Source organism: Myotis lucifugus, unplaced genomic scaffold, assembly GCF_000147115.1.
Source record: "Myotis lucifugus unplaced genomic scaffold, Myoluc2.0 scaffold_180, whole genome shotgun sequence".
Taxonomy (NCBI): domain Eukaryota; kingdom Metazoa; phylum Chordata; class Mammalia; order Chiroptera; family Vespertilionidae; genus Myotis; species Myotis lucifugus.
In genome coordinates this window covers 1,944,515-1,956,604 of record NW_005871228.1, presented here as the reverse complement: position 1 = coordinate 1,956,604, position 12,090 = coordinate 1,944,515, and the positions used below count along the sequence as shown (strand labels likewise).

Sequence of the window (12,090 nt, the reverse complement as noted above, 5' to 3'; positions counted from 1 at the left end):
AAAAAAAAATATTCCGTCTCTTTGCAGATACAAAATTTCTAATCCCTTTATCCATATATTACTGTCTGCACTAAAATAAAATAGCATCAGGAAAGGGATTAAAGAGGCAGCAGAAGGAAGACTTGAGAGGATTCAGGTAACTGGGATTAACAAAAATCCTAGACTAATATGTAATTAGTTTATAAACATGCCCCCTCTTTCTATCCCTCAAGATGCCTTTTGTTACTTTATCTTTCTAGGCTCTCCTTGATGTCGAAGAGAGAAAGGGCTAGGGTAAAACATCGAAAAGATAAAAGAAGTCATTCCAAATCCTTTCAATTAGTCTTTGCAGGTATTTTTGAAGACTGGTACAGCAGGGACTAATTTGGGGAAGATTCGTCTGTGAAATGCTCTTATATGGCATAGTTTGCTATAGGAAATCTCTCTCAAAGCCATAAAAGTATGCTTACCTTACCCTCTGATTCTGGAATTGATTTTTTGTTGTTGTTGTTAATCCTCACGCAAGAGTATTTTCCATTAATTTTTAGAGAGAGTGGAAGGGAAGAGACAGGGAGAGACACAGAGAAACATCGATGTGGGAGACACATCAATTGGTTGCCTCTTGCACTCACCCCAACCAGAAGCAGGGATCAAGCCTGCAACCAAGGTATGTGTCCTTGACTGTAATTGGACCCTTCAGTCCACAGGCTGATGCTCTACCCACTGAGCAAAACCAGCTAGGGCCAAATTGATATTTTAAGTTAACTGTAATCTATATAAAAATGTATATAAGGATGTTTATAATGAGGTTATTTGTTCCGATAAAGTTATGATAAACTTCACAAATGTCAACAGTGCTTCCATTTTTTATGAAAAAAATATTTCTAAGGTGTCTATGAATTGAAAAGAATTGGAAAAACAGACATTGAAATGTTACTAATTGCCTCACGGTAGCAGAATCATGGGACAGTTCTTTGTAGTTTTCTAACTTTTCTGCACTGAAATGAATTACTCCTATAATGAAAATGAGGGAAATGTCCTCACAATAAGAAGAAACAAGGCAGCTTACATTCAGCTTTTTTTTTTTTTTTTGGTTTGTTTTTAAGATATCTTAGCCATCTTTATTCACCCTCAAAGCCTAAATTCTAAAGACATAAGCAAAATTATTTTTTATGGCTAAGAGACTAATTTCATATGAATCAATATAGTATATGTATAACCCTGTAGACACATAAAATACATGCTATCTATATATACTTTACACCCTATGGTTCTTACGAATACTGTATGAAAACATTTCTGCCTGCTTTTTAAGGTATTTTAAGGATTCTGTGATACAGCAAAAAGTGCTCTTTGTTCTCTTGTAGCAACCTATGTTCACCATTATCACAGTACGTTTCACACTCTATTATGATTTTAAATTTGCTGGTCTTTTTCTTCTAACAAACTGTGACTTCAACATTTATATCAGCACAGTGCCTAGAACACAGCTGACACGTTAATTATTGGATACACTGATGAATGGAGGGAGAGATGAAGACTTATGCACATATGCATACACAGATGGATGCATGGACAAATAAACAGAGATAGGTGGACAACAGAATGGATAGTCACATGGACAGGCAGATGTATGGACAGAGAAATTAATGTGCCAATGCAGACTTTCAGTCATAAAAGCCTGGTCCTAACACTCATAATTATGTAACAGGTCATTCTACCTTTCTAAGTTTTTTATTCATATACTAGTGACCTGGGGGACGGATTCATGCACATTGAAAGGAAATTAATTAGAAGGTGGCTGGCGGGGCAGGACTGGGCAAGATGGGCCAGACACGCCCTGGAGCCAACCTCCTGCAGTCCCTCCCCGGCATCTGCGGAATGATCGGGGTCCCTCCAGCAGGTGGGGTCCCTCAGCCTGGCCTGTGGGTATCGGGCAGAAACCAGCTCTCTGACATCCCCCGAGGGGTCCCGGAGTGCGAGAGAGCACCCTGCAAAGTTGCTGTCGCACAGGGTGTGAAACACAAATGCAAGTGTGTAGTAAACTAGATTCAGGGCCGACAGTGCCCCAGCAACAATATAACCCATGGCCAAAGGTGGAATCGCACGGCCCCGCAAGGAATCAGGCTCCCTCCTCTCTGGTTTTGGGCTGCATCAGGCAAGAACCGTCGCTGCCAAGTCACTGCAGCTCAGCAGCTCCTGCGTTGAGCATCTGCCCCCTGGTGGTCAATACGTGTCATAGCGATTGGTCGGAGCGGCAGAGGGACCCTTAGCATAGTAGCCTTTTATATATATAGATAAAATAAAAGGGATTAAACTAGCTGACATTAGATAGGTTCCTTTTAGCTGCCAAATTAGATAAGACTTAACCATGACTTTTTCATTTTCAGCAATTAGAGAGGCTTGCTAATGGATATATTTGTTTTTAATAACTCTTTGAGTTATATTTAAGATTGAACTGTTGCCAAATCTTTGACCAGGGATACATCCCTGATCTTATATAAAAACATTATTCACATTAAAATGAGGTTTACATGCTTTTTAGAATTGCAATACTGTGAGGCTTGGACTCAGAGTGCCAAACACCAACCTCCTGAGAGCATACTTTAAGTCTTTTTTCTTCAATGTACGTATGACATAGTAGCATTCCAATCTACTGGTGACATTACATCTTTAAACAGGAAAAAACATAGTCTTTGGGGATATAAATATACCCACTTACCTTTTACTTTTTTATCAAACTTCTTCTGTTTCATTTTCTCTCGGTTTTTCTGTCGAACTTCCTTTGCTTCTTCTAATGCTTCCTGACTACCCCAAACTTCAAGAGCCCTCTTCACAATCTATAATACAGAATTCATATTTAAATTAGTTGTGATTCAGAGTTGTAAATTATAGTTATAATTATTAAATCCACGGGCACCAAAGAATGATCTAACAAAAGGACAATTTTATAAATATTTATTTGAATTTTAAATATTGATAAGAAACAACTCTATTAATACCTCTATCTAAACCTATGAGACCCTCAGGAAATGTATGCTAACCTCGATTATAAATAGGAAAGTTATCCTCTGACTGTAACTGCTTCTCTGACTCATTCAGCTTTTTCACTTGAATCAACATAAGGACATATAAATCAGGGGTCTGATGAGTTTTGATAAACTCACCCCCCAAAATTTACTTATTTACTTATCAATTAGTCACATCAGATCTAAGTAGGAGGTAACCTCCAAAAATCTCCCACCACAAGAAATCAATCACTACCACTCTTCTCCTGAATCAATAATAGTTTCCATCTACTTGACTAACTTCTGATCTTTAGAATATGCATTTTTTTAAATCTTTGGTAGCAGAGTGACCTAAAAAGTCTTTATTCTACTTTTAATACTTTAGATTATGTACCTTTACTCTTTATAAAATTTATTCATACTTAGGAGAAAAATATATACACTTAGAATTATGCTCAGAATATCTCTTACAATATGTTAAGGGGACCAAAATATCAATCAATGTAGCCAAACTCAAATCTCTTCTTAACATAAAAAGTGATATACTCTTATTTCAAACGTTCTAAAACATCACATTTTCCACAATTAACCCTCTAAAAATGTTGCATCACCATGTGCTTAACAGTACTTTAACAATTCTGAGTCAAAAGTGGTTCAGGCCCAGCCGGCGTGGCTTAGCAGTTGAGCTTGGACCTATGAACCAAGAGGTGAGGGTTCGATTCCCTGTCAGGGCACATGCCTGGGTTGCCGGCTCAATCCCCACCCAGTAGGGGCCGTACAGGAGGCAGCCAATCGATGATTCTCTCATCATTGATATTTCTATCTCTCCCTCTCCCTTCCTCTCTCTGATATCAATAAAAACATATATTTTTTAAAAAGTGGTTCAGAACAATTGGACACTCAATGTAAAGAAATTTAGGATACCTTAATAAAGCTGTTGTACTTGCATTTTCCTTTTTATGTACACATAAGCATGATATATAGCAAAAATGTATAATAAGTGTAATGGCACTATTTCAGTAAGTATAAAATAAAAACACCAAGGATAAGGAAGTACTGAGTCAGTTTAATGAGCACTTTTTCATTTCTGATAGTACATAAAATAGTAAATCTTCTAATCGATAGTTGTCTTATGTTCAATGAAATTCAGTGTGTGTTTGGTTTTACATGTGGCTTAATTTTATTTAAAGATATTAGGACTTTCTAGTATATTTTAATTCAAATTGTTCTGAATTAATGCCTCAAAAAGAATACGACAGTATTTGTACCATTCTGGGGTACATACAGGAGGCTGCCTGTGACTCAAGGCACCCAGCCTGGGCACTATTGCAGCCCCAGGAACTAAGACTATTCAATGTCTTGGCACACCTGTAACACAACGGCAGCAAGAGGGGTTGAGAAAATCCGCTCTGGAATATACTAGAGTTCCTTGGACACCTGAAAGGGTTTCAGATGAGTATTTCCCAATAGATTTCAGGCATCTGTGAACTTCCTGAATTTTAAAAAAAAGACTTTCGGGCCAGAGGGTGGCAGGAATACAGGATCTGCCTCTCACTCCAAGCTTTTTTAGTTTCCCAATTGTACTCCTAACATTACTCAATGATAATACATTTGCTCCAAAGTGCTGCACCAAAAAGCAAAATAAGAAAACATGCTATTGTCATTATGAGTAACTGTGATTCACATGCAAAGCAACAAAATGCAAAGGATCTTCTTAATTCTAAAAGCAAAAACTAAACTAATTAGAACTAGTTGCTTGTTAAAACTTCACCTGTCCCAGGGAATAAAACGACTGAATAGAACTCATTAGATACCTGTAATTTTAAGTAGAGTTTCATATCACCCCATTGTGAATGACGAGGATTCTTCTTCACAATAAATTTAAGAGGTGGTTCTCTTTTTTCTAAATCACAGTCTTTCAGAAGGTATTCTTGTTTTGCTTCTGTTTTAGTTATAAGTTTGTGTTTATCATCAGCATCTCTGAAAACAAATTAAGTCCATTATATAAGTTAGCTATTAAAATAAACTAAATTTTCAAAGAGCCCAACAACCTAGGGGTTTGCATACCAAAAGGAACATATAAAATACTTTTCCCTGCAGCTCTCATAGTCAAATGGGCAGCACAAAAATTCTAACAGAAAAAATGCTTTATCCTTTACATATTCTGAGAAGCTATATTAGCAACAAATCCATATTATTGAAAATGTTAAGAATTTCTTTTCTACTTAAAGTCCCTCTTTTCCACAGATTTTTAAATAACTCATTAGAGTACAGCAAATATAAATGAGAACTAAGACTCAATAAGTAAGAAAATATAAATTAAAGCATAAAGTCAGGATGGACAGGCGATAAGGAAAATAAATATGCAAGGTCCATCTGCCCAACACAATTAAGTGTCCAGTTGGCTCTGAGCTTTTCAAAGTCAAGGCAAAAGTGGATACAGTCAATTACATAGTTCCTCTCATTCATTTGTTCCCTATCTACATGCCAGGTATTGTCTGAGGCATGAGGAATACAGCAAAGAATAAAACAAAGCCTTGTTTTCATGAAGTTTACATCCCAGTGAAGGAAAAGACAGTCAATAAGCAAACACAGTGACAGATAAAAGTGCTATGAAGGAATATAAGAAGGTAGAGAAAGAACTTTCAGGTAGAGTGGGTATTCAGAGAAAGTCACTGATAAGGGGACTCTTTGAGTAGAGCCCTTAACAAGGCAGAACATTCTGAGTAGCCAGAGAAAGAACATTTCTGGCAGAGAGAAAAGCAAATGCAAAGGCTCCAACACAAGAGTTTGCTTGGCAACTGGAGCTCACAGCAAGAGGGCCGCTGTGGCTAGAAAGCTTAAAGTGCATGATGGTGAGCAGTGATGAGAGATAAGGTCAGAGATAGGCAGTGACCTTCTAAGCAATGATGAAGACAATTTTATTCCAAATGGATAAGGAACCATTAAAGAGTTTTGAGCCCTGGCCAGTTTTGCTCAGTAATTAGAGTGTAGGCCTCCCGACCAAAGGGTTGGGGGTACGATTCCTGGTCAAGGGCATGTACCTCGGCTGCAGGTTCCATCCCCGGCCCTGGTCAGGAAGCGTGTGGGAGGCAACCAATTGATTTTTTTTTTTCTCTCTCTCTCTCTCTCCCATTCCCCACTCCACTCTCTCTTAAAAAAAAAAAAAAAATCAATGGAAAGAAATATCCTCAGATGAGGATTAATAAAACAAAGAGTTTTGAGTAAAAGGCTATATGGAGAAGAGACTAACAATGCAAAAGTGGGGAGAAGAGACCAGTTAAAAGATCACTACTACAGTGGTCCGGGCAAAAGTTGATGGGGGCCTAGTCTAAGGTAATAGTGGGAAAAAGGATGGGAATATAATTTGAACATGGAGCCAAATACATTTGGAATTAAACACGGGATAGCAGAGAACTAGCCAATGAAAGAAGTTGGCCTTTACTGAAGTAATGAACACTGAAGGGGAGGTACAGGTCAGGGAGGGAGACTTAAAACTGGAAATACCTTTAAGAAAGCTAAGTAATTTGTAAGTCTCAACTGAAGGAGGAGACAGGTAAACTACACTGTACTGAATTATAATCCTGAAAGATGTTGAAAGGAAACAAAATGGAGGACTGTGTTCCTAATTATGTGTAAATTTTACAAATATATTTTTACCACTAATTTTCTTTAAATTGATACATCAGTTGCTTTCATTTTCTCATGGAAATAGATTATAAGTGCGAATTCAGTTTCCAAAAGCTGTTGATACTTCAAGGAGAGTAGCAATAATGTGGACCTTAACCACTGTGGGCATTAATGACACTGTGTGTCAATGGGAACAGATTTTATCATTTATATTCCAATGGGTGCCAGGACATATCCAGTCACCGATGTGATCATGAAACCAGAAACAACTCCATTCTCCCGGTCTTCCAAGGATTCTACCTACAAAAGTCAATGGTGACGGCTCCCAATATCTGTAGCAGGGATGCTGAAAAGGCAGGTCCTCCCAGCAGGTCAGGAGTTAATCTAGGGCTACAGGTAAAAGAATTAGGAGTAGGAAACAGATAAGAGAGCTAAGTAAGATTCCAAGATAGGATCTTAGGTGTGAAAGAAACCAACACAGGACTTGGCTGAGGTAAACAGCAGGGAGCAGAACCATTTGGAAAGAAGAATTATTTTGGGGTGATATAAAAAGAGGATAAAGGCCAGAAGAAGAAAAAGAATGACAGAAAAATGTGATTTTTCCTCATCTCTTTTCTTCCCTGACTGTTCAGAAGAGTGAAAAATGAATGGAAAGAACTAGGAGAGTGACTGGGCAGCTTTTAGTCTCCTCCTCTCTCTCATTAACAGCCCCAGTTCTCAGACCAAGGCATCAACATACACTGAGACAAGTAAGAAATGGAGATCCTTAGAGAAGGGTTAGGAACCTGCTACTGAGAGATGGCCCGCAGAAAGAAAAAAAAACTATGGCAGAACCTGGGGCATTCCAATTTATGTGACATATTAATTTTGATAAGCACAGGCTTCCTGTATTTCTTTGGCAAAATGGAAACCATAGAAATGTTAGGGAACTACCCAAATAAAAATCATTATTACTAAATAAAATATTAAATTCAAATGAACTATTTTACCCTATGCCTGTATGTTAACATTCAACTTTAGCAATTGAGAACATTGTCTGAAATAAAGTAATTACCTGCAGTTATCACAAGTTGGCAAATCAAAGTGATTCATAAGATAAGAATCCATAAATTCTCTACTACATTCTTCACATATTGCATAATCAAATTCCATAACAGGTCCTAAAGAAAAGAAGATCAATTCTTTAAGTTTTCTTTTTTGTGACTAGAATACATTTTCCTCTATTTTATTAGCTTTTTGACATGTATTTTATGCCTGACACCATTTACATAAAAGACAAAATAAAATTTAAGTAATCTTATACTTACTAAAAAAAATGTTTGATAGAAGAAAAAGGAAATAACATCAGGGGGAAAATCCCTATCAATTCATCAAGTATTTTTGAAGCCAAACCATATGTAAGATAATTATTTAACATCAATTTGCAAAGAATTATGCACATTACCCAAAATTACCAACCTAGCCCGGCTGGTGTGGCTCAGTGGTTGAGTGTCCACTTATGAATTCAAGAGGTCAAGGTTCGATTCCTAGTCAGGGCACCTGTCCAAGTTGTGGGCTTGATCCCCACTGCAAGAGGCAGCCGATCAATGATTCTCTCTCATCTTTAATGTTTCTATCTCTCTCTCCCTTCCCCTCTGAAATCAATAAAAATATATACTAGCAGTTTTTAAATGGCCCACTGAGATTCCTATTTTCTGAAAACACATTTTACCTGGTTCATGAACAACTTTTCCAACTGTATGTTCTTCTTCTCCTTCCTCTTCCAGAATGAAGCCTCCATGTGTATCAATTATCTTTGGGGCAGCTTTTATGTTAGCCATGCCTATAAAAAAAAAAAAGTAAAAGTGGTCAACAAGTGAGCTAGGTAAGCCTATATGCTCCCTTCTGCATAAACAGAAATTTTCCTTAAATGTAATATGTATCAAACAAGACAAGGAATGTCCACTATAACCACTTCTATCCAACATTAAAGGTTCCAGCTAGTGCAATATGACAAGAAAACAAAACAGGCATAAAGGTTGGAAAGAAGTAAAACAGTCTTTATTCACAGATGATCTGATTACATATGTAGAACATGCACAGGAATGTACAATTACAATTAAAAAATAACACCCAGGGCCCTGGCCAGTGGGGCTCAGTTGGTTGGAACATCCTTCCATACTCTGAAAGATCACAGATTCGATTCCCAGTTTCGGCATATGCCTGGGTAAAAGGTTCAGTCCCCAGTTCGGGGGTGGTGGGGGGGAGGGGGCGGCGGGGGCCCATACAGGAGGCAACCGATCAATGTTTCTCTCACATCAATGTTTTTCTCTCTCTCTTTCTCTCTCTCCCCCCCCCCACCCCTTATTCTCATTAAAATCAATAAAGGCATATCCCTCAAGTGCAGATTTTAAAAATAAATAATAAACAAATAGCACCTTGAAAGAGATTTCTGGTCAAGATGGTTATGTAGATAAATGTGGTACTTGAATCCTCCCACAAACACATAAAAATTACAACTAAACTATAGGAAAACCATCATTCAGAATTGCCTAAAATTTAGCTGAATGGAAATCCTACAACTAGGGATTTAAAGAAGCAGCCATGTTAACACTGGTAGGAGGGGCAGAGACTCAGAAAGGGCTGGTCCCACACCCATGTGTGGCAGATGAAAATTATCTCAATTGTGGAAGTCCTCCCTTAGGAATGAGAGGTGCCAGACCCACACCAGGCCCCAAGCCCAGGGTTATAGTGCCAAGAAGAGAAGTTCCCATAACTTATGGCTGTAAAAACCAGCAGGGATTGTGGCTGAACAAGATGAAGGGTTGCTGGAGTCCCAGGCAATTCTTCTCAAAGGGCCCATGCACAGACTTACTCGGACTCACTCTCCCTGAGCTTCAGTGCTAGGGCAGCAACTTGAAAGGAACCAGGGACATAGGAGGAGGAAATGAATTGTCTGGCATCAGGGCCAGAGCCAGGGGTAAAGCTTTCTGCCAGACAAAAGTGCGCCCTAGCCGGTTTGGCTCAATGGATAGAGCGTCGGCCTGTGGACTGAAGGGTCCGGGGTTCGATTCCTGTCAAGGGCACATACCTTGGTTGCAGGCTCAGCCCGGGCCCTGGTCAGGGCTTGTGCAGTAGGTAACCAATCGATGTGTTTTTCTCATCGATGTTTCTCGCTGTCTGTCCCTCTCTCTTCCACTCTCCCTAAAAATCAATAAAAAAAATATCCTCACATGAGGATTTACAACAACAAAAAGTGCTAGCAGAGGCCATGGTTCCTTTTCTAAGACCCGCACCCCCACCTCCCAGGCCTGAGCCATATCTGAGTCTCCATCAACCTGGCTCATACTGTCTGCCCAGCCCTTGTGATTCTGAGGCCCTGCCCCACACAACTTATGAGCCCACTCAAGGTGTTTCCAGTGGCTTTTCCATCTGAATGGTTTGTCATGGCTCATGCTTTTTGTTGTTGTTGTTAATCCTCACCTGAGGACATTTTTCCATTGATTTTTAGAGAGTGGAAGGGAGGGGAAGAGACAGAGAAACAGCGGATGTGGATGGACATATCGACTGGTTGCCTCCCATTTGCAGTCCAAGGCTGGGGATCAAACCAGCAACTGAGGTATGTGCCCTTGACCAGAATCAAACCTGGGACCTGTCAGTCCGCAGGCCACGCCCTATCCACTGAGCCAAACTGGCTAGGGCCTGGCTTGTGCTTTGGACTTCCCTAAAATCTCTTAAACAAGCAACATCTGGCCTCAGAATGCCTGGTACCTCTCACTGAGTGGCCCTAGGCCCAGCACTAGCAGCAGCCAGCCTTGGTTCGAATCCTGGACTTGCCTGAGCACCTCCAAGCCCAACACCAGGGCGAGAGATGCCCAGTGCAGCAGAGGCGGCTCGAGGGGCAGAGGGGACCCGATCCCAGTGTCAGATGACCTGAGTTCTAGAGCTGATTAGCCTTCGCACTTGCTGGGATGAACCCGAACCAACCCCTTTCCTTTTCTGGCCCTCAACGACCACTTCATCAAAACAGATTCCAAACTTTGCCCTAACCATTTTCCCGGTTAGCTCTGGGAATCACATTAGCTCATTTGAAACACGTGAAGCGCAACAGGTGCTCCTCGGTGAGCCCCACAAAGAGGGTCGCTAATGTCCGTCGGCTCCTTTTGGCGCCCTGCAAGCCCTCTGCTGGGTACGGAAAGTGCCCTCAGCCGCCCTTTGCGGACGAATGAGGGAGCAGGTGCAGGTTACTGACACGGTGAAGGTCTAAGAGTTTTACAAAGGACCGCCTCTGGTACCTGGGAGCTGCAGGAAGAGAACAGACAGGGGCAGCCGAGGCGCTGACGGGCACTGGCGCGCCCACCTGCCGGCGAGTGCAGCGGCTTTCCCACGCTAAGGACAGCAGCCCGGGGGCAGCGAGGGCAGCCCGGGGACAGCGAGGGCAGCCCGGGGACAGCGAGGCCGGCCCGGGGGGCAGCGAGGACAGCCCGGGGGCAGCGAGGCCAGCCCGCGGCTGGGAGTCAGGGAGCCGGGTTCGACCGCGAACCGTCCCGTGGGCCGGGACTGCTCGCTTCGACAAGACCCTAGGGGACCCCCCCGACCCAGGACAGCGGGAGGGTGTGCGCGCAGACGCGAGGGGGCTCGACGCCACACAAGGGACCCGGCACCCGGTCCCCCAGCAGAGGGAGAGGGCAGCGCCGCCAGGACCCAAACCTCCGGTAGCCGCAACCGCCGTCGCCGGGTAGGGCCGGGCCGCCAGCCGGGCCTGGCGCAGCATCAGCGCCCGCTGCCGCTTCCGCTCGATGCTCGCCCGCACGGAGGCAGGGAGCTCCGCCGGCTGTTCCGAAGCCGCCGGCTGCGGTGAAGTTTCCTCGGCCGCCGCCATCGCCAATCTCAGCGAACCTGGTCTCCGGCCCTGCGCACGCGCAGGCTCCCCGAGCAGCCCCGGAGGGAAGCGCGCCTGCGCGGTGGAGGGCGGAGGGAGGGGCGGTGGCGGAGTCTGCGCGCTGGCGGGGACCGGGAGTAGCTGCCGGTTTATAAACCTGGGGAAAGCGGTGCCGAGATCGTTTTCTTCGGGACTTGGTCATCTTTAAAGTAACAGTTTCGCTTGGTGGTTTAGAATATAGGCTTTGGAGTCAGACCTAGGTTAAGTCCTACTCTGACACCATCTGCATGATCTTGAACAAGTTATTTAACCTGAATTCAGTAGTAAAATGAGGATAACTACGGAACCCCTTCCCGGTTGTTGGGAAGATTAGATGTAGGCTTTCAAGACAATGCCTGGCACAGTAAGCTTCCAAAAATGATAGCAGCTGGTAGTAATAATGTGTCAATCAAGAGAGACCCAGAGATGATGGATCTGACTTTCCTTTGGACAGAGCCTTAGGTTTGAGAGGAGAACACCTTCAAACGCTCACTTGCTGTGTGAGCTCAGGCAAATGCAGCGCCTGGTACCAAGGTTGGTATACGAGGTGTACCGGTTAATAATGCGGATTTT

The 12,090-nt window shown here is 42.3% G+C and overlaps 1 protein-coding gene across 6 annotated transcripts in view; it reads right to left on the bottom strand.

The window, feature by feature from the left end:
• XPA (XPA, DNA damage recognition and repair factor) overlaps nucleotides 1-11,498 on the bottom strand; it is a 35,610-nt gene extending 24,112 nt beyond the window's left edge. For 5 of the 6 annotated variants that reach the window (XR_001349772.2, XR_002831141.1, XM_014462422.2 and 2 more), the window contains exons 1-5: nucleotides 11,307-11,498; nucleotides 8,329-8,439; nucleotides 7,672-7,777; nucleotides 4,802-4,967; nucleotides 2,702-2,819 (exon numbers count right to left, since the gene is read on the bottom strand). Coding sequence is in view for 4 of the 6 variants with exons in the window: in XM_014462422.2 (XP_014317908.1) it covers nucleotides 2,702-2,819; nucleotides 4,802-4,967; nucleotides 7,672-7,777; nucleotides 8,329-8,439; nucleotides 11,307-11,478 (673 nt within the window). In the remaining 2 variants the exon portion in view is untranslated. Of the gene's footprint in view, nucleotides 1-2,701; nucleotides 2,820-4,801; nucleotides 4,968-7,671; nucleotides 7,778-8,328; nucleotides 8,440-9,687; nucleotides 9,749-11,306 lie in introns of those variants that run through there. The other variant, XM_014462423.2, reaches the window with a different exon arrangement.
• Nucleotides 11,499-12,090: the final 592 nt, after the last annotated feature.